Consider the following 26,549-nt stretch of genomic DNA (forward strand, 5'->3'; position numbering starts at 1 on the left):
AGGCCAGCTCAAAACAACGCGTGGCGCCTCTAGCGCCATGAATTACAAGCTTTTGGGGATAGTTCGCCCAAATGCATATACAAGTATTTACATACACTCTAATGGATTTTATTAAAAATCCTTTTTCATCCATAACCCATCAAAGTGATTGAAAATATTAAAAAACAAAAAAAAACAGAACGAGGATGCCGAGCCTCCTCGAAAGGACATTTTTTTTACATCACCGACTCTCCCACTGTCAGAACCAGCTCGCCTCGCGTTGCGTACGCGAATATTAACCTCTTTGCATTCCCGCATCTCTTTGTGATGATTGAAAACGGCTCTCTTTTGCCCGGCACAAATTGTACTTTCCCAATTTCAATATTTCAACGACTGTCGAAGCTTGAAGCGGACGAAGACCTGTAAATATTCACAAAGAAATTCGGACACTGCGTGTACAAGCAGCATACTCGAACAAATTGTTGAATAAATGAGTGCGCACAACGAATAGATAGAAATGTGACGTTCGACGCGTGGACCAATACGAATTGAATCAAAACGTGGTTCGATGCCTCGACCCCGAATCGAATCATGCGCAACCGACGTTGCGAAAAAAAAAATCATAACCGTCTAGTAACAAAGCCAAATCGATTTATTCCCTTTTTCGGATTATGAGTGATCGTTGAGCCGAATGGAGGCTCGAACAATCGTGTTTCGTGATTTTGTCTCATTAACACAAATACAAATATTCTCATGCTGATGAGCTTCGTCACTCATTTTTTCGAGCACGGTATTACGACGAAACTTTAGTGAGCGATGCTCGTCCGTAAAAATCAAACTGATCGCGAAACGAAGTAGCATTTATTCCCCGAATTATTATTGGATCTACCGTCTAGTCGAGAAAACAATTAAAGAAAATCACATTTTTTTAAGGGTTATACACAGGCTCTTATGGCAGACACACTTCCCGTGCGACGATTTGGATTTAATGAAACAGGATCCTCCCAACTTTGAAAAGCCAAAAACGAGAACAAGAAAATATGTTTTTGGATATGAATGTTTTAAGAAAGCCTTGTTACCAGTGAAAATGACTTGGGAATGGAAAAAGAAAAACACTGATTTGAGGTTAACGAGTAATAACGACACAAACGGTGGAAAGTTTGACAAGACCATGAGCCAGCTGGTTTAAAACATAGATATGCATACGCATATAAATAGAAAATGGCTGACGTGACATTTTGCTTAACGATTTTACAGCGAAAGTATTCAAACCGCTATCATTGCATTAAGAGTATGGATCAGTCGACTAACCTCACTTGGAATTTTCGAAATCGAAATTCTTTGAGACAGTTTGATCGATTAAAAAAAGGCTCTGTCAGCCTACGCAGAACAATGGCAAAAATCGACTGACAGAGCCTTTTTTTAATCGGTCAAACTGTGTCAAAGAATTTCGATTTCGAAATTTGCAACTATCTCTCTCGCACTCACGGTTGTGATTACCGACTGATCCATCATCTTAAGAGGATGGATCAGTCGGTAATCACAACCGTGAGTGCGAGAGGGATAGTTGCAAATTTTGAAAAGGAAATTTTTCCACATCGTTCGTCTGATCGAAAAAATAAAAATGTCATCGGATTTTTGCGATCGTGCTGCGTACGATGACATTTTTATTATTTTAATCGGACGAACGATGTCAAAGAGGTTCAATTTCAAAAATTCGAGGTGTGATTACCGACTGATCCATCATCTTAAAAATTGATCAATCTCAACGAATACGTTACACATAATTTTACCAATTACGAGAACGAATTTGAGCCGTTTCTTTGATCGTGAAGAGCAAAAAAACAAAGTTGAGCCGCTTTTTTGATTGACAAGTAACGCGATCTTGCTGAACGAAAATTCGGACCTGAGCAGGCGATATTTTTCGCTGGGGTTGAGGCTCGACCGGCAACGAACCGGGCTCGAAAGGTTTCATACGTTGTTGTAATGGTAGCGTAAGATCGTCCGACGAAGCGAAGCCATAAGATCAACGAAACCATCGCCCCGGCCCGGAACAACGATCCCGTCCGGTTCTTCGTACACGCAGCCCAACCGAAATGAGTTACGAAGCTACAATAGGAAAAGGAAAATATAGTCGAGGCTGCGACACTGGTAAAGCAGCGCGGGTCGATTGATCCAGCCGGTACGCGATACGCGCCCGGCAACAGTATTTCGCCGCAGTCAGTAATGCAGTTTAGTAGTTGGGCACTCGTTACGACCGAAAACCACACATTTCCGTTCGGCACACGTGTGTGCGTCCTTCAACCCAATTTGTATAAGCGTGTACGTACGCTTGCTTACCTTCGTGCATGCTGCTCGCGGATACAGTCAGACTTCTCCTGATTCCACTAGTTGGCGATATCCTCGAGAGCCCCGAATCTCAAATGAGCCTTTCAACGATCTGCTTCGAGCGAACTGCAATTAAGTTTATTATTGTAGAAACGAAAGATCGTTACAAAGCCGGTCGAACGCGTACGACGAGAGAGATAATGCAATGCGCAGCAATTAGATTTATCGTACAAAATCGATCAGCATGAGGGAGGGTGCTGTAGCAACAGCCAAGAGTTCATTCGAGATGTAGCAGGTCCGCGGTGATTCGAGCACGGAGGGCGACTGGAACAGTCTCGTGTCGTATTTGCGTTACAAATTCGGTCCTCCCAAATACCTCTGGCGTAGAGCGTTCGACACTTTCCAATCACTGTGCAAAGGCTGCTTCCGCATCCTCGTCGTCCAATCATCGCTCCACGTATGTATACATCGGAGTCTCAAAGTAGCTGCGCGTCCCTCCGTGAGACTTTCGATGAAAACGATCGGGCCGACGAATCGGGTGAAATTTTCATGAAACTCGGTTTTTTAAGCCTCCTGAATAAAGGGAGCGGAGGAAAAAAGGTTTTTTTATCGAGAGGCACAGTGTCGGGTCGACGTTGAAACTCCGTTGCCTCGATCGGTCGATGCTCTCCGCAGTTTTAAATGGGCGAGGATCAAAAGTATCAACTTTACTGAATTCGTACTTTGATGCGGCGAGAGTAAACTTCAACGAGCCATGGGCGAATTGCCACGTCGGACGGGAATTCACGTGCCGTTGCATCGGTAAGGACACTCGTCCTTTAACCGATTACATTCCACTTTGTGGCCAAATCCAGCCCGCCTCGGGGAGCACACATCAAACGGCACGCATCAAAGTTTCCTCAAATTCGCGTCTCCTCGCTGCTCCCCTCGCTCGCGAGGAAGAGAGACGCAGGCACGAACGTCTGCGTGATTAAATCCAGACATCTGTGAGAATTGTGTGAGTTGGGCCCGAACAGTCTCTGTTCCCTCGCGCACACGGCCGTGCCTCCCGGCGACGCTTCCTTCAAACCTGAAAATCAAAACCACCGGACGCACCGGATTACTCGAGATGATGGTTCGTTACTTCAAATTTCGAAAATTTACTCGTGCTGTTCGAGCGCGGCCCGCTCGATCATTTTTGCCCAATCCCCGCGCCACCTCGCGCCCGCGAGTGTCCATCAATTACGTGCGGATTTCAGTGTGGACGATGATAATTGAGTGAAAGAAAAAGAACTCATGCGCCAACGTAATTCATTGCGGCCCGGATAGTATTTATAACGACGCTGGAACTGTTGGCGAGAAAAGGAAAAACAATATTGATCTTATGCTAATTTTCTCACTGAATTATGAAGCCTTCGTGCCGCGAATGGAATAATTTATTCGGCCGTTAATGCCAACGGCCCTCTTCCGCATTGTGCTGCTACAGATACACATTTTTATGTCAAATATTACTGGGCAGAAAAATCAAATGGCAAAATTATGACGTACGCGAAGGGCGTGCGCGAAAAGCGAATGCCGAGAGTGCGAGCGAAAAGATGGTATTGGTATAGAGACACAAAGAGGAATAAATTATCCTGAAGAATCTTCTCATTTCCTCGCTTCTCGAGCGACTCGTCGTTTCCATCGATCTCCCGCATGAAAAATTCCGTTTCTCCAGTGCGATCGAAAGCGAGAATCATTTGTGCTCGGGACCCCCCAAGAAATTAGTGCGCGCGATGCGCCCAGCAATTACGACGTTAATATTCATTTACCACGAGAAATTCGATCTCTCGGAGCGAAAGGGCTCGGTGCGCGGGCATTGCGAGTGGAAAATTAACGATGCCGGAATAACGAAGCGATACAAACAACGTCGTCTCTCCCGCCAAGTGGTTATTCGTGCGCACAACTTGTCCGGGCCGTCACCGTATCCAGTTTGAAGATACACCGAGGAGGGAAGTTTGGACCGAGATGGACGCAAGGCGAGCGAGCGCGGTACGCGCGAGAACAGAAAAGCTGTAGAGAAAAGCATGCAGCGGAATCCGGACTTGGGCTCTCCTCGGTGTTTGGTAACAGAGAAAACAGAGGACCGGAGAAGCACTCGTAGAAACAGCGAGCTCGTCAGAGGCTTCATGGTTAGTTCGAGCCAGCGCACACACATGCATATTCAAGGAGTCTTGGGTATAGACATATCCTCAGAAGGCAGATTGCAGCGGACGCACCGACTAGTTAGCTCGTTCGTTTCGACTAATATTCGCGACTGTATCGGCAGGAACGATAATTGAAAGCCTCGAAAAGATACTGCAAGCAAGGAGCTACGAGCGAATCACACTGGCGATGATTGACCGATGGAAACGGTGGGACACCGAAAATTACGAGAATCCACTATATCGCCGTTTATTTTTAACTTTCTTAATAAATCTCTTAAAACTTCGTCTCTGGGCAAAACAGTTTGAAGCTCGTCAAAAAACTGAAGAAAATACATTTATTGGGCCCTCGTGTGCTCAATGTGTTTTCGTGTAAAAAAGCCTCGTTTTACGCAAAAGTACCGAAATCGAAATGAAAAAGGTTAGGACGAAGGAGCAGCGTGTACGCGTGTCCGTCGAAACGTTACTAACACGGTGGCTAACGCATGCAGTCTCGGTCACCGCGCGCTGTGCATCGAGTAAATATGACGCTCTTCCACTCTTCAAGCTGAAAATCGATCCTCAACGTACCGGCGACTTTTAATTGTGCCTTCTTCGCCAGAGTATCGCTGCTTCCTCGCTCATCACCTCTCGGATCAACTCTACCGCATATGCGTCTGCTTTTTTCTATATGCTTCGCCACTTTTGTTTCTTTGTTGTGAATCAGACGAGTTGACTCTCGGAGCTTTGTCATCACAGGGACAAACGAAGCGATGAGAACGAAAAATAAGTTTTTCGCTCATCTTTGCACAAAACGCGTTTGCCTTTGACACTCCGAGTTCGAGTTAAAGTTTGTACAGCATGAAAACTAGTAAAGGCGAGGCTCACAGCACCGAAGAAAATAAGTAAATCGTTTATTGCTCACGAATATTTTCTCGATACTTGGAAAGTTTTCGGTTTCCGCGAATATGTGGGAAAAATAAAGGGGTGGCGCTCGTGTTGGCTCCTTCTCCCTCGGAACGAACCCCCCCCCCCCCCCCTCCTCGCTCGGACGTCGTCCGCGCGTCCAAGTGTCATGAAAGGTTAACCGCGGAGTTGAATGAGTTTGTCGTATGCCAGACTTGAATATTGCAGATAACCATACACCGTCCTCCCCAACTCCCGCCTCTCATCCCTGACACTCGCGTTTATATACCGATTCTCCGCATCCTCCTTCTCCCCTCATTCTCATCCTCCTGTGCATGAGAGTTTAATGATCTTACTAACTCGGTCGGGCTTTTCCCATTATTGGGTTGCCTGATTCGCGCATGAACCCCGCCTCGAATTGCGAGCGCGGTGTACACGACACACATCCCTTTGACAAAAGCAAACCTCCGCTCGTTGTTCATGTATCTCAACGCCGCTAACTCATTCCTGGTTGCTTGCCTGACTGCGCACATGCATAAACGCCCGCTCTTCTTGTGTCTGCTGTTACGAAATTTCTATTTAAAAAGTAAAATGCTATCCCAGAAATAGGCTTATAAAGGTTTATTTTGAAAATGGAAATTTCGAGCAAGAAAGTGTCATATCGAGCAATAAAATGAGCGATCAGTTTTTTGTACAACATCACGGTTTCCTCGTCGTACTTTGCCTTGTCACATTTTGTTGTCACGTATAGCTATATATACCTGCTTTTTTAGTCGAGTTTCTGGCTTTCTTGTCTCTTTGTCGAATAATCTTTTACGGGCTCCGAATTCGTTTAAGCATAAACTCCTGAGTCTTTCGGACGATGATTTTCAAGATTTCAAACAAACCATCGTGCCTTTATTTCTTGAATCAAGAATAGTTTTCTTCGGAAGACTCTTTTTTCCATATGTGCGCGTGTGATAGCCATGAGAACTTAGACTAGCGTCTCACTGACACTGTACAAACGCACAAATTATTGTGCGTACAAGTATTAGGAATTCGATTATAGAATAACTAGAAGGTACCAAACACTTTAATTGCGGTACTAATAATTACCGAACGAATATAAAAAAATACGATGATGCAAATCTGAAAAATATAAGTCGTCCGGCCAAATTTAAGGAAATAATCCCGCCTCTGGAGGTGCAGCGATCGACGCGCTCCAACGAAACTAACCTAAGCGGCGCGCGCCGCGCACCGGATGTCTCCGAGCCGCCATCAATAACCAATCTTTCCGTTTTAAAGTTTTTTGGCTGACGCGTCGTCGGAACGGTGAGTTGATAATTATTTTAATATCAATACAAACTTATTGTCACGAATTTTGATAAATCCATTCGATATTTTTGCACTTTGTTGTGTGAATGTCTCGATACAGCTAGATCCTCAAATAAAATACACTCGAAAAACAATCGACGGAAATGAAACTGTCCCGTTGCCAATGACATTAGCACATGGCCCCCAGTTTTCGATATTGAAATTTTCAGTCAATAATTCGCGCATGATTGTCCTACAACGGATTTCTTGATAAATTCATCAGATTACATCAAATATAAGTAATTCACCGGAAATTATAGAACCTTTTTCGTATAAATGAGACCAAAATAGTCCGCCCTGCATCAAAAAATTTTTCCCCATTGCTAACCTCAAAATTTTCTGTCCGTCATTGGAAAACCACTTGAACTTTTCAGGATTCTTATTATTTTTTTGTGCCAACAGTTGAGCCATAATGCAGATCTTCGTCAAAACCCTTACGGGTAAAACCATTACACTCGAGGTCGAGGCCTCTGATACGATCGAAAATGTCAAGGCCAAAATTCAAGACAAGGAAGGAATTCCGCCAGACCAGCAACGTCTCATCTTTGCTGGCAAACAATTAGAAGACGGACGTACTCTGTCCGACTATAACATCCAAAAAGGTACGTTGATGCGTTCAATTTTCAACTGTTGGGGGCTCAAGGGCGGTACTCGTGTGAAATTGTATAGAGAAAATGTCGACAACCATTCGAGACGAATAATTCTGATCTGTTCCATCATACAGAGTCAACCCTTCATCTGGTGCTCCGTCTTCGTGGAGGTGTTATCGAGCCCACCCTGCGTATTCTTGCACAAAAGTACAACTGTGACAAAATGATTTGCCGCAAATGTTACGCCCGTCTCCACCCGCGTGCGACCAATTGCCGAAAGAAGAAATGTGGCCACACGAATAACATTCGTCCTAAGAAGAAGCTGAAGTAGATGAGACGCAAACGGTGGTTGAACGCAAGGTCAAAGGTGCGCTTTTTTTTACGCTCCAACGGCGTGAATGTCTAAATCACTGTTCTCTCTATTCGACTCGAATAAAATCTTAATGGCAGAAGTATGCATAAATTTTCATAGTACATTAGTTTCCTGCGTCAATAATGCATCATTTGCCCTTTCCTTTCAACATATATTTACAACAAACATACAATTACATAGTCCGAAGAGACTCTCGAGTTCACGAATGAAAATATTCGTGTTTTTTAAACACGAAAGATGATTTAATATTTTCCTAATTAATGATGAGACTGCCTTGGTACGGAGACGGAGTCGAACAAAATATTTTCAATGAAGTTACAATAGTAATTGAGGTATGAGGTCTAAGAGCGGAAGGAAGAAGATTTGCCTACGGTGAATCTTTATGAACATTCCAATCATATTTTGCCAAGGAGAAGTTGTTGTTGGTGCGCATATTGCTCATATAAATCCATGCTCGTCGAACTGGGCTGCGAGGCGCCACTCTGAAATTGATAGACGCTAAAAAATGTTACGAATTTTGTGAGAAATGATTAACGCATCGTTCATTCGCCCTCTAACGTTAACGAACCTCCGCTCTTCGCACGTATTGTTCGTAAATATCGATGCTAGCATCTTTGACAACAGGTAATTCGATTTTTGCTGGAATAGTATCGGGAAATGACACTTGTTGAACCATTTTCGAACGGATGTTCGAATGATCGGTATTGTACGTGGCATTTCGTCCAATCACGACGAATCTAGATGTAAATCCGGAAAAATGTATTCGTACCTCGGCTCATTCAGCAGCGATTGAAGGAGTATAAGAAAAAATGAATGAGAAAACCTTTTGTAAAGCGTAATGTCAGCTCGTCTGGGGAACTCGAGTGTAGTACCATAAATTTCTTTCATCGATGGGAACAACGATTCGAAGGACACGAGTTCGCCACTGTCACGTGAACTCGTCAATTGTGAATCGTTCATTTGTTGATTGCTCTCGTCATCGTCAGAACTCGTGTCGACGCTCGAACTAGAAATCAAATCATCATGCTTCCGATAAGACACTAAAAATTGGGAGAGCCGAAAGCAAAAAAAAAAACAAGTTTTGTTCAGAGACAGGAGTAGCAAAGGGTGTGCGGATATAGGAACCTTGCGCTCGATGCCGTACTGCTGGTACTACTTTGACCCGTCATCGATGGATTTTTCATGTTCAAATTTTTTTTTCCCGTTTCCTCTCTTCTACGACCTGGCCGAACACGTACGGCAAACGGACTGACGTTAGTCGTGAAATGAGGCATAAAATCTCTGACCGAATGACTCAACTGATAGGCGTGAACATCTCCCAGAGGTGATATTTCAAAAGGCCTGTAAAAAAGTATTTTTTTGGTCGTTAAATCTTTTTCTTTCTTTCACCTCTACGTTGTGATAACGAGGATTCGTGTGACCTGTGATAATCGTAAAAAATATCGATCATTTCTTCGTGGGTATCTTGGACCTGAACCATTTCGGAACAAGTTTTGGTAACTTGATTGAAAGCGTAGGGGAGACACTTCAATACGTTTTTGTCCCACCACTGGGTCAACAATCTCTTCCTTCTGGTGTACTGACAAGCGGGCTTGTGATGAAGATAATAATCTGTGACCATTTCCCATATAGGAGGTTTACTCTCGTCGGGTATGAATAATCCTGAATTCCCCGAAGGAAAAAAAAAATGACGAACAATTGTACAATACTAGATCGAGTGAGAATGAAAAGCTGATTGAATCGATAACTAACCCAGAAAAAGGTTCATCGTGTGCTGCTTTTCCTGATCGCTGAAAGTGTTCCTTATATATCTGCTTAGCGTTTGCATGATATCGTTGCCCTGACTCGTCCAGGGTGCCGTTTTTCTATACGTTTTAATTCGATGAACCAACTGAGAGCCACCGTACTGTAACGCCAGAGTGTCGCCATGATCCTCGTACAATTCCTCGAGCATTCTCACGCAGTCTGAATCAAATTCTAACTTTTGCGAATCGATTACTCCCAGTGCGCATAATTGATACCCCAAAGCGCACTTTCCTATGGCAAATTGAGCGGTATTCGTTCGATCCAAACAATCGACGCAATTTGTTCGAATTATTCCAGTTTGAAGCGTGCCCCTTTCCGCAAAAAATTCTCTCACTTTCTCAACACGCTCATTTTCGTCGCGCGTCAGCAACGCCGACATTGCCGCCGCTCCCGCAACCCCCGAGACTGAAACGACGCTATCATCGTTTCGATTGGCTCTTGACCCGTGAATAATTTTATTCCGAACCTCATTTGAACCCAGTAATTTTGTGTCCTGATATTCGCTCGGACTGCACTCCGTTTTCGGAGGCTTCCTCGTACTTCCCAACGACGAGAAGAATTTCTTTTCATTGTAATACGGATCCTGGGACTGAAAGATTCCGGTTTTCATAACAGCGTTATTCGCGATGTTGGCCAGGCGACCCATCACATTTGCTTCTTTACTACGACATAAAAAAAACCGTAAAATTAACTTGAATTTTCTTCTATTCGCATGACGAACAATAATGCGATTATTCGGGACGGAAAATATGAAGGTTCAGCGCAAATTCTTCTTACCCCTTGTTAACTCGCGCCATATCGAAACTTATGTATTGAATGTGGTGCTCCGGTGGCAAAAACTGATTGAGATATTTAACCGCTGCGTTCAGTTCGTCGCTGAGGGTGCTCTCGTGCTTTTTTTTTTCTCGGTTTTTCACAAGATTCAGAATTATAATCGGTGAGCCATATCTTTTCAAAAGCTCGTTGAAATGAGCACCTAAGAAAAGCAAAAAATAATATTTTACCTGCCAGGATCGCGAATCCATGTGATTGCGTGGTGGGTTATATCGTGTATGTAGAGCTAACGGAAACAAGGCCCTGGTGTATACCTGGAGTTTCGGCAAACGGGTCAGTCAAATCGCAGCTTATCGTTGGTTTCGGTACCATTTTCGTAAGATCTTGACTCCAATGGCCGGGGACCGAGCCGCGCATTTGTACGAAAGAACTAAAGCGTCCTGCGTGAAAAGAACTGACGGCTGAGTCGTGAACGATTTGTTCGGTTTCGACTTCGTTCGCCACATCGCCCTGATGAAAAGAGAAAAGAAAGGAAAAAAACCTAATATCGAACGACACGGAAAGCAGCTTAATGGGCGACTCTCTCCGGTAGACTTACGTCAAAATTTGCTCCCCGTTTCAAAAACCTTGTACCCGCGTATTTGTTGCTTCTTCTGGCAATAAGAGTTATGTAAATTGATCTACCGAAAATGCTGACATTCGATTGGCCGATAAACCCATGGGTCACGTACAAGATCCAATCGGGATGTAGATCTTTCTCAACGCAACTCAGCAGATAGGAATTCCACACGAAACGCCGGTGCGGGTTACTACGGACTGCATAATCTATAGATTTTTCTCCGTAACTGAATGATTATTAGTTAAAAATATTTTTAATCGAATTCAACGTGTCACTTATCATCTGAAAAGAGCTTGAGCACAAAAAAAATCAAACTTGCCCATTTCTCTCCCAACTCTTACGAAACGCCCACATATTGAAAAAATCATCAGCATTTTCGTCCCCCTCTTCGGCGGCAGCTGTAACAGCAGTCCCATGTTGTTTTTTTAAACAATCTGGCAGATCTGTTTTTATGTGTTTCGGAGGAGCCATGTTGCTTTGCAACGTGTGACTCAGATCGTACGAATAACTGAAGTAAAAATTGCTGCTCAGATCAATGCTTTGAAACATTTTCACGTATCTTTGCTCATCCGGATGAAAGTAACGGACTGCGTCGTTTGGGATGTAAATCATCGAAGTGTCTTCGATCTTGTAAATCGTATGGTGTCCTATGACCGCTACTTTTCGACGTTTTGTTACTAAAATGATGTAGTATCCTTCGAGAAAACGAACGAAACCTTGAAAAAAGAAAACACCAAATAAATACATATGAGATGGTATCGGATGAAAAGTTATTGGATTTTCGGTCTGTCGGCCTATTATTTTTCCTGCATCAATATCTCCTCCACAAAACTCCCATCACGATTCACTCATTCTATTTCGTATCGAGTCGTAACTACCTATACATTACGAGTATTTTCTCCAGAATATGAATTTCCTTCGAATGTACAATTCATTCGATTGATTTGATTTATTAAATGATTAATTGGATTGAGATTGACGATTTTTCCTTATCCTTTGTTTTCATACTATTTCGACTGAAAATAATGATACAAAACTCATCGATGTTGAAAGGAAAGATTTTCCTATCAAGTGTTGCTTTCCGTGACCACAATTTTTTTAAATATACGTAAATAACGATTTCATCAGGAACGATTTCTACGGTGCTACCGAAATACAAATCACATCGCATTTCAACTCCTTATGTCCTCTATTCGATCAAGCGCGTGCGATCCAAATATGCCATTCGCTACTCGAACCGTTTATCACATGATGGGAAAAAAAAATTAGCATGCCGAAATGGTAGTAGCCGTACACAAATTACTACTATTACCTCATAATTACAAGAGTTTTATATTTTTTAGGGTTTCGTTCGTGTAACGTTAGAAAAAAAAAAACAACATTCTCGTGCTCGCGGGAGTATTTTGAGGTTTCAACAAATACGTACCCCGATCTCCTTTTTCTTGTTCCTTTTTTCCTCCCACCAGGCCCAAATGTAGCGCACGCACATATATACTTATACATACGTCATGTATAATGGAAGGATTTACGGTAAGAAAAAAGCGCTCTAAAAGCTCGATGATATAAACCTTACCGACAAGGCCGAAAGCCGCTACTAATCTGGGAAAAGAGTCTCGTTGCCACATTGTCTTCCACGTGAACCTGGTTTGAGTCGGCCTGTGAAGATTCGTCTGTGTCCGTTGTTCTTCATGATTTTTCGCCTGCTCACCGTTCGCATCTTCTCCGACATCTTCTGCTGCATTATTATCGCTGCCTTTGTTAGCAAGCAAACTCAAATAAGCAACGATCGCGTCAATGATGTCACTGACTCAAGACGAGGCAGGCTCGATCCCAAACCCCAAAGCTCGATATAAGAAAGTTCAATACTGTCCGAAATCAATCATCCAAACTAAATGTCTAGAGAATACAAGTATCCGGTCATGGGTTTTCCAAGCGTCCGCACTTGGTACATAGTCATTAGGGAGTGCCACATAATTCCGTAAAAAAATGAATCTCGTTAAAGAAGTGTCGAATAAATTGATTGGCATTAAAACCTTTTTTGCGATACACATGAACAATATGTTCAAGAGGATTACGACGAAAAAACAAACTTTGGAACTTCCACAGTCATGTGTCGTGGACTAGTAGTTAAAAATTGATTTCGCTGAGTCGAGTGAGTGTCGCTGCTAATTGTGAGTAAGTTAGACTCAAACGCTAGTACACCATTCGCAATGTCGTTTCAAAGAATGAAGATGCAACGATAAAATATTAATTCTGTGAATAGAAAGCATGCCGACGATAAGATTTTGAGTTCCCATCGACCCTTTGCCTCGTCTCAAACCATTCTTTATGTTTTTTAATTCTTTCTATCGTAACGTGACGATGAAGAGTGATGAAAGATGAAAGTCCCAATGATGGAAGAACGGAGACGAAACCATCATTTGTATCATTGTATTCGAGTTGAATGGAACGAGCCGAACATCGAAATAGACAAAAAGGCGAATGAAAAATTCGCATTCGGTACGATGAATAAAACAGACCCAAAGCAAAATCCAAGAGCTTTTCCTCCCTAGTGCCAAGTCTCATGATGTATTCTTTTGAATCATTAATTCAATTTTTCAATGGGATACTATAAGCTTCTTGGCAACTATGTCCCTATGCTATCTAATTCGACATGCAAATGTCTTATAAGATATCAGTTATGGATATTAATAAGTAGAAGGAAAAAAATCATGCAAGCCAGAAAACCCAGAGCTCAGATATAAACGGGTGGAAAGTTGCAACGGACAAATGCATATGACAAAAGTCAAATACATCAATATTTTTTTTTAATTCAAAAGTAAAATGTCAAGACGCACCCTAAATCACCCCTCAGTTTACCCAAGTTCTTTTCTTGAAACTATTTTCCATGCAAATTGACCATTTTTCATGCAAATTGCATAGAGAACTCGCTGACCACTACTCGAGTCATTTTAAAAACTGGTATTCCGAAGTTTTTGACATCAATAATATTGAGCTTATTTAGAAAGGACAATCCCTATATATCGAATCGATTGTGTCAGAAAAACTGAATCAAGAGGTGATAATTTCAAAAGACTTGTAGATTGTGAAAAAACTTGAACGCAAGGAGCTATCCGTGGTGGTAAAATTTTCACTCTGGTATACAGAGGTAAGATCGAAATAGAATATGAGACAAAAACATGATTACCCATGATTCCAAAAGCTGACACAACTTTTGCGACGCCTCCAGTTTTGCTCCTCTGACCAGCACGGTTTCTGTTTCCCATGTCTATCATGTTCACCAAGTCTTTTATTTCATCTTGAGTATACTCAATTTTATCATCTACCACCGTTAGCTCTCTAGGCTCTGTGCGGTCAATTTTCAATACACGAAAACGCGTCAGAGTATTGTTCGAGCCCATCAAATAGAAACGCTGAAAGAATAATATTTTATTTTTTACTGTCATTCAGCATCAATATTTGTGTAACAATAAACGTCTGAAAATTTTCAATCACTGATAATCGTATGTAAAATTTCTTACGGATGTTGTTTCGTAAAGTGCGATTTTTTGTATCGAAGAAATAATGGGATGGAAAATAATGTTTGGTTTCCGTTCGTCATCCATATTTGTTTTGTTTTCTTCTCCATTCATGTGCACTCACGGGCAATTGAGGTTACGTCCAACACACGTGAAAATTAAAGATTGATTGGGTGTAGAGTTCTCAGATTCAAATGAAAATGATATTAATTGTTGAGAAAGAAGATAATCCGGTGCAGCATTGTTTAAAAAGGATCAGAAAAAACGAAACATTCGAAGTTCGAGACGTCTGTATTTGACACGACGGGCAGCAAAACATGACGGTCACGATCGTTATTACATATATGCACCACCATTCAGCTGTATGGCTGTGTGCATAGCGTGGTACATAATAATAAGTAATGGAATGCCACAAGAGTAACGAATAACCTTAAATAACCTGCTATGTCAACAAATACGACGCCAATAGGCAACGTCAACCTCTAACGCTAGACCGACCACTTATCGCGGCGTGTCAGACGTCAGACCTTCGATCATTGATGCGTTATATTCATGCAATAACACATGGAAAATCGGTGAAACAATTGATATCATCAAATATAAAGAATTCGTATAAAATGTGGAAACTTGTTATACTGCTAGCGGTATTGTTGTTTAACACGAGTGCAGCAATACCATATCCATCTAAATACGATGCAGATTCCTATAACGGTAAATACGTTTGCTCAAAACAACTAACCTACGAGTTTGAAAAAAAAACACATGTTTCGTAAAGAAATAATCATTTGCTCAACAGTTAATGATGAAAATTTTATTAAAAGAGGATTTATTAGAAGATTTGGAGTATATAGCAACAGTGCTAGTTTGTTGAGAAAAAAATGAATGATTTATTGAAATATAATACAGATCCCATTAGTGACAAACGTCCAAGATTGTTCAGATCATTTGGGAATAGTATAGACAGGGAATTCATTGAAGAGGACGAGACGGAGCCGCCGTGGCTACAGAATTGGACAGGCCGATGGTTCCCTGCACGTCCCAATGATCCGACACCGCCCCCAAAAGTTTGGCCATCCGTCGATTATGCTCCCATTGACCATTTGTCGATGGGAAAAATGTATGATTGCGATGACGGAAAAGTAATTATTTTCTATATAATTTCATTGTCGTCGTTATCTTGGCCTTGTTGCTGGTAAAATGATTTTCATGTATAAAATTTTTGTCTTAGACAAAATTAGAAGTTGACTGGAATAGATCAAACATAAACTTCACTTGCTTCGGACCAAGAATTCAGCCAGATGTGAAAATTGATCCCATCCTCGAAACAGTTCTTATACCCCCGGCGTATCGAGTGAGTTTGTATTCGTTTTTGTTGATACTGTTAATTGCATCATGGAATAAGTATTTGATCTAGTATCGTTGATATTTACCCAAGGTCTTGTACCATGATTCATATTGAAATGATGTTTTTCTATTATTTTGCTTTCGGCAATATAACGAGTAGTTGTCAATGATTGGTCAATGATACGGCATTAAACTGTAATAGCAGAAGTGTGATATATTATTGTTTTTGTACAGGCACCTCACAGATGCATGAACGAAACAATTGAATACTACGAAGACCTTCCTGTATAGTAAGTTGACTACAAGGAATGAAGAGTTTTGAAAAATAAGAAGACTCACTTGAGAATATTTCATTGCAGCGGAACTCATAGACCTGTATATCCAGTTTTTGGAGAATACAAATTTTTACCCAAACAACGATGGCTTCATAGCCTCGAGGTAATTATTTAGCCAAGAACCTAAATTCTAAATCCTCAAGAATAGTTTTCCAATTTCATCTGTCTTCCCTGTGATATTAAATTTCTCTGGTTAATATTGAGTAATTTGAATTTGCAGCACGGCGCTGTTGTAGCGTTGTTCCATCCATGCGCCAATCCACTGGAGGTAAATCTCTTGAAGAAAATGATTAAACAATGTCTGAGACGCCACATTATTTCGCCGTACGACCGTCTGGACCAGCGACGTGTATGAACATAATTCTTCATCATACTTCGAACCAACGACGGTGAAAGAAAGATATTTATTTACGTATTTTTCAGCCTCTGGCGTTACTCGCGTGGGGTTCTCGCTTGACCATGTCTTACGTCAATCCTGGAATAATCAGAGACTTCATACGGGAGCGAAGTCTCCGGGGTCCGGAAAACATTCCTCAGGACGGAGAATTCGACGAGGGTCTCATAAGAAAAGCGCAGGTCGTCAGCGATTTTGATGATTCCATGATTTGTCCAAACATGTAAAGTTTTTTCTCGTCATAAGTATTAAGGTACGATCATGATCTGTTCGGGTTAACACCTTGCAACGATTGGACTAACTTTTGGATAAAAGATTGCCCGGACAAATGGAACAGATTTCTCGTACAAATGCCCAGTGCAGAGCGAGCAAGGAGCGAACACACACACACACACACACACACACTTCTCTCTCAATAAATTGTACTTGAGTATCAACCCAAATCGAATTCATTACTATTTCGTACTTTTGTCCGAACGAATTCTGTAACCCGTATGAAAAAAAAATTGAATCGATCAATACAGCGGTGTGTTACACGCATGGGATGAATCGATAAAGTACGTAAAGACGTTCGACTTGTTAAAAACGTTGAAACATTCGCCAAGCCTTGCGTACGCTCTATTGACCGTTTTGAATCATGTACCGGGCATTGAAACTCATATTTGAGTATAACAAGTATCACATTTTGTTGTATTCGTCCACTATGTAATCAGTTTGTACTTAACGCGTTGTATCGTATAAGAATTTTAGCAAAAAAGATGGAAGAAAAAAATTTCATATCAATTTGGAAGGAATTATTCGTAGTTGATCATGAAAAATTTCTAATTATTCTTCTTAATGGAGTATAATATCGGAGGTGGAAGAGGGGAATTATGAGATGAACGTTGAAGATTTTAATAGATTTTACTTCCGTTCTCAGAATGTACATTTTACAATATATTTAACGTTTGAATGAAATAATTGCTTTATTATGAACTAGAGCGATTACCCAACCATGGGACTTTTGAGCAGCTATGTTTGCGATTGAAAGTGATTAATTCACCGTCTCTTGTCTCTCGTGTGATCCTCAAACTCGCATTTTCTTCTTTATATCTCAAGCGCTCTAAACACGACACAATTTTAATATTATTGTCTACTCTGCGCGCTCTACAACCAGGTGCATTATATAGAATATCGTGTATTTACAAGAGAGAATAATCGTTAAATTGATATGGTTGATTTTTGTCTACAATCCGATTCATCATCAACAAGTTGTACAACAAAAAGTTACAATAGCGGTGGTAGAAAGGTTCCATTTATACTTCTCAAATGATTATTGAATGTCTTATTGCGAAAGGTATACAATCGGCTGCCGATCGAGCGAGTCGAATGGAATCTAATCTTCCGAGTATATTATAATTTCGGATTCATTTTATTTCAAGTCCCATGGAGATAATCCAACGATGATAATATTATCATGGTGCATTTTAATAATAGAACATTCAATACTACGCGCTCCAGTGACACAAAAAACTTTGAAATCGCTATCATTTCGACGAGCCTATTCTTTTCTATATCTTCGTTTGGGCGCAGTGCTTCTTTTTTTTTTTCGTGTATGCAATTGTACAGATTGTGTTGTATATGCAAAACGATGCTGCTGTACGTTGGGCCAGTAAATCGGCCCTTTTTTTATCTTTATGATAGACGCATAATAAAAATGTTTCTTCTTCTTACCAAGACTTTAATGTCCGATACTCTATCATCCCCACAAATATGTATCATAATAATAATAATAATAACAATAATAATAACGAACGTTCCTCATTATTAAGCGACATTTGAGAGAATCACGTCTGTCGAATTATTATTATTATTAATATTATTATTATTATTGCTTGCTACATTTAGTATTCTCGTTTTTTATTTATCCTTTCGTCGTCAATTATTTTCGCGAGGCTCGTATCACTTGGCCAATCGCAATGCTCTTCCTTCCGTCGTCTAGTCTAATGTCCATCGTCTCGGGCATCCACTAATAATGTTACATATTTTTAAATAAAATATATGTTATATGGCCGCGATAAAAAATTAGCTACGACGAATCGCTCGGTTGATTCTCTTCGAGTTCTCGCATTGATTCTACGTCACCGCCACCGCCACCGTCCCAACAACAACGACTGTAGGCCCTTCGGGATCGATACTTTTGTAAAGGATCTTGGCTGAAATTCATTTATGGGAATGCTCTCGTTGTTTAGGATTGCTTCGCAGGCTTTTTCGGCCCAACTGAACTACCGAGTTGTTTTTATTCCGACCATTTTATTCTAGATTTCGATCCATTCATTTATTCATTTATTTTACTTTTATTAATTATATAAATTGTGAAAATAATGGTATGCGCGCGGATTGCGAGTGTTGGCGAAACGACGAGGGCGGCGGGGGTGGCGCGACGTATTCCAAACTTCGCGGTTGTACATTGTTTTCTACATTTTTCATTCTCGTATATACAAAACATTATTTCCATTTTTTCTGCATTTAACACGCGATCGAAGAATGCTTTTATTTAATTAATTAAATTTGGGATCAACCGATGTGCCGACCGATATGTCAAAAGTCTTGAACTTGTACCCGAAGAGTCTCGGCGGGTGGGTGGGGTCGAATGCATATACGCGCCGCGCCGGATTCTCCTTCGCATCGACACGAGCGAAATTTTAATATTCCGCATCCACAACGCTCTCTCCCAAATAAATGGCTCGAGACTCTTATCTATCGCACTGCAAATGAACCTCAGCTCCGCCGCTGGCACCACTCGTCGAGGTTTTAGCCGCGCATACGCGCTCGCGCGCGCGAGCCTATTGAATCGTTAGCGCTAAAGACACTTGATGAAATAACTCAACGGGATAAAAGATTATAATAAAATGAGAGGAAGCGCGGTAAGGTACATGTGAGAATCGTCCGAGAAACGGCGTCCGAAATGCGTGTATCGAATAATAAGCGGCAAAATAACAAGACGAAAAGTTAGGAAATTCAATATTTTTCGTCTCTCCGAACAAGGGTGAAAAACTATTGAGAGACGCCTCGACAAATGCAACTCGGACGATGCGCGATCGACTCTCGGCCATGACAAAATGCGCCACCGTTTCCTCGATCGAGTCGCTGAATCGAAAAAAAATTCTCGATGACTTTAAATCTTGAAATTTCATGAATGAATCGAGCAGTGGCCTCATGTCGCGTCGCGTGCAGGGACCTAAAACCATGAATTTTCGGGCAAAATGTTGAATAGAAAGCTTGGAGTATCCGAAGTAAGTACATTTCTCTATCGCATTATACACACGGCGCATACCTTAATATCGTTATATATTTGTCGAAGTAAGCGCTCAAGTTCTTGCAATTTTATTGAAAAACTTGCAAGCTTTCCCACCTCACGGATGACTTTTCCATTAAAAATCTATAAAAAAAAAAAGCTTAACCATGCGCCGCCCATAGACTCAGCTTTATTAACGGAACAACTTTCGTTCGACCTTCTCGTCCTTTAACTTCAAACGAGTTTAGCAATTATAAAACGTTCCTAGGATCAACTTCGCAATTCTGGATATAACAGGACAAACGATGATGATGCGAACGAGAACAAGAATGAAAATATAAACGACAGTGGCGAAAAATATACGCGGTCGCCAAGAAATTTGGTGGGATGACTGTTCCGTTCGAAATTACCCAATATACGTATCTTAAGATGTAGTATAGGCAGAAAACATCATTGATTTATTTGATAAGTAATTTTTAATACAGTATATCTTTATTAATGATTTTTTTTGTTCCTATGAAATACCTACAATAAAAAGTATTCGCCATATCATTCAATGCCTCTTCTCGCTATATCGTCGTCTTCTTTTTCTTCGTGTTTATTTACTTTGTTTTTCTCTGTATTTCTTTAATTTATATTATCAATAATCTCACTTTGTCGCATAAATGTCCAAGTGCCACGCAATATATCTCCGTCATAGCGTATTCGATTTTCGCAATTCCCAATACATCGTATTTCCTCCCAGCCTCTTTCCCACCGTCTTTTTTTCATCTCTTCCTTGCTTCCCCCCTTTTTTACCTAACGCCCGTTCGCCTCGTTTTTCATCTCTTTTCTTCATACCTCAAAATAATGACTCAGTTTGAAAGTGGAATTGACACTCATAAGGTTACTCAAATAGCCTTTCGTAGTTAGTTCTTTTTTTTCATCATCATCATCATCATCATTATTATTATTATTATTTACTTATTTTGTTTTTAATATAGTTTCTTTTTTCTCTATATAATTGCACCGATGTGATACGACCCATACACGTATTTTTTTGCCCTCTAATTTGCCATGAATTATAGAATTCCATTCTTATCACACATTTTCGTTTCTTCCCTTTTTTCCCCAATTTTGCCTCCCCTTAGGAGTACGCTCCGATCCAAGTAGTACGTACAATCCTGAGGCAAGAAATGTTCCGCTACTTGAAATGGACATTTAGCACATTTCATTCGACGAAAAATGCGGATGAGGGCGTTCAACAATAGCGTCAACATACACAGTTACGCGTACACGTAACTCGTTTCCGTTGTAATGCCAACTTAACTTTTATTCTCAATTCTTTTTCTTTTCCTACATTTCTTTTTTTCTTTTTTTTTTTTTCTTTCTTTCTATTATTGTTTTCAGTTCGTTACACCGCATCGGTATTCGGCTCAACCATTTGGCCGTGTAATAATGAGATTAAAATTGCCTCGAGCGACGCCCAACGAGCGACATACACAGCGAAATGGTTGTACCGGTTGTAATTCTGGTTGTCAAGCTAAATACGACCGTGCCACCCGGCCGAACGGATGGTGTTCGAGCGAGGCACACGCATTAAAAACGTTGTTTCTTCATCACTACCGACTTTGGTACACAAAGAATAGTTGGAAACTTGGCAATATGTTGCACGTACGGATAGAATGTAACATTATCATGCGCGGCGGGGCTTTGAATCACATTCGTATTATTATTATTATTATTATATTATTAATATTAATATTATTATATTATTATCGTTATTGTTATTTGGAGAAAACATCAATGACGGAGGAAAGAAATAGTTTGGTGCGTTCAAGATTTTTTTCGATGAAAAGTTGGAGAAATCTCCGGGAGGAAGTGTTTGTTTTTTCTCTCTCTTTTTTTTTTTTTTGGGTTTGTCAATTTGGAGCGTCGTGGCTCATTCGAGCGGTAAATCGATCGTAGCAGAGTCGTGCCTCAATCGAACTCCCGAGTGAAACGAATCTCGATCGGATATGCGTGTGACAATTGCTTCCGCAAAAATGAAACCGAGCGCTCGTCGGACACGGCTTTCCATTCGCTTCGGGAATAGTCGTAACGCGTTACGCAGAGTTCACAGACGGTGGCTAAGCAGATTTATGAAATTATTCATACGTTGTACAGTGAGATTCGAATAAAGGCGATATATAGTCCGAACAGATATTGGAAGGAGCGTAACGAAGCATATGCTGAACGATGAGAGGAGAATTTTTTGGAGTCGCGAGTTGGCGGATAATTCGCACCCTCTCCTATATAATAATCGTCGTCGAAAAGGGGCGGAGGCTGTTGCATCACCGCCGCCGGGCATCCGGGTATTCCCACGAAAAATACCACTCGGCTTTATTCTCGACTAGACTCAAAGGAGTTTCAAGGCGCGATGACGTACTATTATTTCAGAGGTCAACCTCAACGAACCAAGTTTAGGCCTCAAACTCGTAAACACCCAATCGCTTGTGCACTTTTCTAAGATCAAACATTACTCTCGTATATTCTTCTATCGATAAGAAATTTTCATTAATTAACTTTTATATATTATTATAACGTTGCTGTTTCTTCTCTCTTCTTTCTCTCTCTCTCTCTCTTTTATTTTATTTTTATTTTCATTTTCTTCCGATCAATTCCTATAACGAGGGATACCATTTTCTATATATTCAAGAGCCGTGTGTGATTGATCGCGTATGAATAAAACGCGCGCGGATAACGAAACTAGCTCTCGCCTCCAGCTCGCATCGGGATGAGACGAATGAAGAAATTTCTAATGTGAATTTTTACAATGATTGGGCGCAACATTCGTTTCCACTTATCATAGTTATTTATCGCGCGGCGGCGCATCAACCTCGTTTTCATGCAGCGAGCGCTAAATTGACAATGAAACGAAGATCGTCGTCGAACATAACTGGGACGATGCGCCAGTCGTCCCAGATCCGGTTCAATACGAGATCGAGCGCAACGGGCGAGCCGAATTCGTTCAATCTCAATTTCTTCTTTTTTGTTTTTTTTTTTTATCGGAAATAGTATGTTAAAACATCTCGAATCGATCGTTTTCACGTTCGGGGAAGGTGGAACACCGACGGACACGGACCGGCCGAACGAACGACTCGAAGCTCGATAAATAACGCGCGCATTTTGAGATTAGGCTCGAAATCGAAAACGCGACGGTGACTTGTTGCGAGCTACCTCGCTATGAGACGATTGCAGTTTTCACGTTTATTTAATAAGGATGTAGAAGCAGCGCGTTCCTGCCCGACATTTGTTGCTTCGTGCCTCGATCAACGCTGCTTTGAGAAAGCCCCAAGCTCGAAAGTTTCTTTTCTCTATATGATTGGTGCGCGCGTGCATCCCAATATAATCTATTATACGCATATCTCTATATCATACTCGGCCGTAACTCGAAGAAGCATTTTATTCCCCGCTTTTGTATTCCGAGGGGAAACGTTCGTTTTTTTCTCCTTTCCATTGGAGCAGCTCAAAAGTATTGAAAAATACGATTAAATGTGTATTCACACAATTCGATCGTAGCCTCGGGACCCCTTTGTATTCCGTAATTATATACTTTTATCGGTATTTTACTATACACGATTTTTTCAATATCCAAGACAGGACTTGCCGCGTAAGGCTGAACTTTTATTCGTTACTCTCGAGCGCGCGAAAATCAAAAACAAAAAACAGCTCCTGCGGAGCGACTCGAATCGACTGAAATCTAACGAGTCTTCGATCGCTGTTTCTTCTCCACCCTTTTTCCCGCCAGCCTTCCAACACGCTGTGTCGTTTTCACGAGAGATTTCATTCTCCTATGATTATTATTGTTATTACTACCTTCGATTATTCACGCCCCCGTAACTGCCTGCCTGCCTCCCTCTTTCGTTCTCCACCCCCGAACGGACGTTCCGTTTCGTTTTTCGATCGAGTCGATTCGATGATCGATGCAGCAACGAGGATTGAGTCGGCAAAGCAAACCGACAACGCGAGAGTTATTTGCGCGTTTGGATGCGTCGTAGTTTTGAGATCGTGGCGTCATCGCTCGGGCCGTCGTTATATGATCGTTACAGGAAGTTACGAGAGTCGAAGAAGCGAGTCCGGAGCCGGGCTAGCGACCCGTGCGATCCCGTCCTTGTTATACGACGCCTAACGATACATTTGTTCTTAGGATTGCGAGCGGTTTTTAGAATTATGACAACGCTCGGTGTGGCGCGACGGATTGAGAATGAAACATCATCGCGCTTGGACTTTCGAGATTTTCTTTGCGATTTTTATAGTGTCGTTATCGTCATTCTTCATCATCTGTTGAAAACGAAAATCACGCTAAACCGGATGGGATTTCCAAACACAATTGACATTTTTTTATTCACTCTTGATCGATTTTTCGTAGTTTTTCAAAAGCACTCCAAACGCGGCTTACCGATGAACACGGGAATTTTTCGACCGACGCGTATTGAAAAAAAAATCTTTAAATACTATCTTCAGCGATTAGGCTTAGAAAATAAAGAAAGAGAAAAAAAAGCAAGGAAAACCGAGCTACCGAAACACACGATGACGATAAGGGAAGCGATTGCGGAATTCTACAGAGACGAGTCCTGATATGCGCTCAAACTATCGCCCGTCATCGACGAGATTCGGTGACGCAACGAAGAACAAGAACGCGCGATGATACGAGCGGGAGCGGTTTGGTCATTTTGAGACGAATGAGGATTCGGTCGTTTCTCAATTCGGGAGGCATCTCGTTAGGGTAGCGCCGGAGAGAATAATTAATGACGCGACCCTCTCATCCCTCTCAACAATTCGATACTCCTTCCTTCGTAAGAATTTTCAAGAGTTTCGAAAGTCGTGAGCCTTCGCGCGCACGTGCCTCGACTGTTTCGCTATTTTCTTTCATACAACAAAATAACTGTAAGTAACACGCGTATCGAGACTCGCTCGAAAACCAAATCGATTGATTAGCCGAATAATTATTTCGTCATCAGTGGCTATAACGTCGCCGTTCTTTGAATCACGATATCGCGTATGTATACAAACATATACGAGTCCACATATATATGTATACATACGTTAGCTCAGAATTGAATAATCGGGTCAAATAACGATCTAACAAATTACACTTTCTGTACAATACAAGGTGTCCTCGCTCCTCTTTCTTTTGTCTCACTCGCATTGTGAGCCCCGAGTGCAAACGCCACTTTTTATATTTCAATTATTATTGTTTATTTCTATATTCGTTTATTTCGTTCCTTCCTTCCTCCTCCAACCTGACGTACTCAATGAAAAACATCGACGTAATACAGTATTGACCGGATTCATCGGTCAATTATTGCCGATTGAAATGAGCACAGAGTTGTTCTTCTCGCCGTCTCTCTCTCTCTCTCTCTAGCGTTCACAACTCTCTCATGAATCTCGTAACGCGCGCATACGCCTGTATATCGGTGCGTATGCGCACCGTACGTTGGCATTGGCTTGCAAAGAGAAAGAATAAAAACTGCCCACTCGAGTGAATTCTGATTCTTCTCCTCCACCGCCTCTCTCACGCTCCCTTTTTCCTTCTCCTTTCTTCAATCATTCTCTATTAATAAATATACTTCCGATATAACACCTATAATTATATTATTGCTGCAGCAAAATGTTAATTAATTCGTCGATAAACCTCTTATGGTGAAGATCGGCAGGACGCGGTTCACGATTATTTTTCGCTTTCTTCCTTATTTGTCGATTTATTTTGTGAGTCTGCCTCCTAAGTATGCATCATTTAGCTTAAGTTTATCACCCGGCGAATCCCGACGATCCGCGTATTCCCCCTCTCTCTCGCTCTCTTTCTTCCTTCCTCGTTGATCCCCTCGCGGAGAGAGGCCGATACAGCAGCGAGTGCGTTAGACTCGAGAGCCTCCGGCGCTTGGTGCACGAAAGCTTCCACAAGTCGAACGCATTCGTAGAGAGGCCAAGAGAGAAAGAGAGAGAGAGCGTACGAATGACAGACCGAAACTCCGGCCTTAAAGAATATTCAATCGTGTGTGCTTCACAGCTTAAACAATAAATAGTTTAGGCGCGTCGCGGTCAAGTTGCCTATCTTCCTCTTCGTTCTTCTGTCTTCTTCCGAACCAGCGGTACTTGCGGCAAGCTCTTCAACGACCAGTGTTCATTTGCAGAAACCATGACGACGGCGACGACGACAGCTTGGGACTGAATGAGAGACGCTTCATGATCCTTTCATTCGTGACGAGACAATGAATACGAGAGTGTAATTGATGCGCGATAACAGTGATTGGGACTCGAATTTCTTTTCTTATTCCACTTTTGATGAAATAAACTATTTCAATAATCCATGGTGACCGCTCATTTTTCGCTCTTCTTTTCTCCCAAATTTTCTCGGAGCGATGATCCTTCGATAACTTAAAGCGACTCTTTCGTCGTATGCGTGAACTTTTATATATTTCGGGAACGATCAATGAAGCGAGGCCATGGAATCCGGCGATGAGGGTCCTCTCGATCTTAATGCCCTCCGAGGTTCCTTCAAGCAGCGTCCGCACAAAAATAAACAGTGTTTTTTAATCAGTTAAATACAGAGAAAAGTACAACTTTTTCTTGGCCCCTTTCTCATTAAAAAAAGACAATAAAAATATGTGTTAGGGTTGTCGTTTGATGAGTCCGAACGAGCTCGAATAAAAAAACGAAAATCTGCTTTCAAACCAGCGCACGAGAATGAAAGATTTTCATTTGTACAAATATTGTTTTATGAGCGAAAAGCAAACACAGTATAATGGTGTAACCTTTGGTTCGACTCGGTATAACGAGTGTTAACCTTT

At 41.5% G+C, this 26,549-nt stretch overlaps 4 protein-coding genes and 1 long non-coding RNA gene across 11 annotated transcripts in view; 2 read left to right on the forward strand and 3 right to left on the reverse strand.

The window, feature by feature from the left end:
• Positions 1 to 1,686: 1,686 nt before the first annotated feature.
• On the reverse strand, positions 1,687 to 6,588 carry LOC122408242 (uncharacterized). Its single transcript, XR_006260418.1, has 4 exons — positions 6,116 to 6,588; positions 2,539 to 3,376; positions 2,320 to 2,433; positions 1,687 to 2,088 (listed from the first exon to the last, which is right to left on the reverse strand). It is a non-coding gene; the product is annotated as an uncharacterized lncRNA (long non-coding RNA).
• On the forward strand, positions 6,541 to 7,760 carry RpL40 (ribosomal protein L40). The gene is made up of 3 exons (XM_043414912.1): positions 6,541 to 6,665; positions 7,110 to 7,309; positions 7,432 to 7,760. The coding sequence occupies exons 2-3, from the start codon at positions 7,120 to 7,122 to the stop codon at positions 7,626 to 7,628; spliced, it is 387 nt and encodes a 128-aa protein (XP_043270847.1). The 5' UTR covers positions 6,541 to 6,665; positions 7,110 to 7,119; the 3' UTR covers positions 7,629 to 7,760.
• Positions 7,761 to 7,807: 47 nt separating this feature from the next.
• FIG4 (polyphosphoinositide phosphatase FIG4) lies at positions 7,808 to 14,724 on the reverse strand. Of its 3 annotated transcripts, none has more exons than XM_043414904.1 (13): positions 14,391 to 14,724; positions 14,057 to 14,282; positions 12,443 to 12,622; positions 11,189 to 11,585; positions 10,849 to 11,095; positions 10,565 to 10,760; positions 10,254 to 10,452; positions 9,423 to 10,138; positions 9,092 to 9,332; positions 8,796 to 9,011; positions 8,494 to 8,676; positions 8,239 to 8,407; positions 7,808 to 8,168 (listed from the first exon to the last, which is right to left on the reverse strand). In XM_043414904.1, exons 1-13 carry the CDS (start codon positions 14,499 to 14,501, stop codon positions 8,109 to 8,111), a joined length of 3,141 nt encoding a protein of 1,046 aa, XP_043270839.1. In that variant the 5' UTR covers positions 14,502 to 14,724; the 3' UTR covers positions 7,808 to 8,108. The 3 variants fall into 3 exon arrangements, with proteins under 3 accessions (XP_043270839.1, XP_043270838.1, XP_043270840.1); XM_043414903.1 differs by having other exon boundaries at positions 7,808 to 8,152; positions 14,391 to 14,720; XM_043414905.1 differs by lacking the exon at positions 12,443 to 12,622 and having other exon boundaries at positions 7,808 to 8,152; positions 14,391 to 14,718.
• Positions 14,725 to 14,774: 50 nt separating this feature from the next.
• Positions 14,775 to 18,172, forward strand: LOC122408239 (uncharacterized). Of its 2 annotated transcripts, none has more exons than XM_043414906.1 (7): positions 14,775 to 15,098; positions 15,294 to 15,526; positions 15,616 to 15,738; positions 15,966 to 16,021; positions 16,091 to 16,169; positions 16,287 to 16,415; positions 16,490 to 18,172. In XM_043414906.1, exons 1-7 carry the CDS (start codon positions 14,927 to 14,929, stop codon positions 16,685 to 16,687), a joined length of 990 nt encoding a protein of 329 aa, XP_043270841.1. In that variant the 5' UTR covers positions 14,775 to 14,926; the 3' UTR covers positions 16,688 to 18,172. The 2 variants fall into 2 exon arrangements, with proteins under 2 accessions (XP_043270841.1, XP_043270842.1); XM_043414907.1 differs by having other exon boundaries at positions 15,348 to 15,526.
• The window catches only part of Syx1A (Syntaxin 1A), a 46,274-nt gene continuing 37,069 nt past the window's right edge, over positions 17,345 to 26,549 (reverse strand). For all 4 annotated transcript variants that reach the window (XR_006260417.1, XR_006260416.1, XR_006260415.1 and 1 more), the window contains one exon: positions 17,345 to 26,254. The gene's annotated coding sequence lies outside the window, so the exon portion shown is untranslated. The remainder of the gene's footprint in view (positions 26,255 to 26,549) is intronic.

The sequence above is a fragment of the Venturia canescens genome, chromosome 3 (assembly GCF_019457755.1).
Source record: "Venturia canescens isolate UGA chromosome 3, ASM1945775v1, whole genome shotgun sequence".
NCBI classification, from domain to species: Eukaryota; Metazoa; Arthropoda; class Insecta; order Hymenoptera; family Ichneumonidae; genus Venturia; species Venturia canescens.

What these genes read in the sequence shown, in the direction of transcription:
- LOC122408239 (XM_043414906.1), top strand. Translation starts at nt 14,927, where the DNA reads ATGCGTTATATTCATGCAATAACACATGGAAAATCGGTGAAACAATTG. An exon ending in TTATACCCCCGGCGTATCGA is followed by an intron (nt 15,739 to 15,965) that starts GTGAGTTTGTAT and finishes GTTTTTGTACAG; the next exon opens with GCACCTCACAGATGCATGAA. An exon ending in ACCGTCTGGACCAGCGACGT is followed by an intron (nt 16,416 to 16,489) that starts GTATGAACATAA and finishes CGTATTTTTCAG; the next exon opens with CCTCTGGCGTTACTCGCGTG.
- FIG4 (XM_043414903.1), bottom strand. Translation starts at nt 14,501, where the DNA reads ATGAATGGAGAAGAAAACAAAACAAATATGGATGACGAACGGAAACCA. An exon ending in CACTTTACGAAACAACATCC is followed by an intron (nt 14,283 to 14,390) that starts GTAAGAAATTTT and finishes TTATTCTTTCAG; the next exon opens with CGTTTCTATTTGATGGGCTC. An exon ending in ATTTTTTACGATTATCACAG is followed by an intron (nt 9,012 to 9,091) that starts GTCACACGAATC and finishes ACTTTTTTACAG; the next exon opens with GCCTTTTGAAATATCACCTC.
- RpL40 (XM_043414912.1), top strand. Translation starts at nt 7,120, where the DNA reads ATGCAGATCTTCGTCAAAACCCTTACGGGTAAAACCATTACACTCGAG. An exon ending in CGACTATAACATCCAAAAAG is followed by an intron (nt 7,310 to 7,431) that starts GTACGTTGATGC and finishes TCCATCATACAG; the next exon opens with AGTCAACCCTTCATCTGGTG.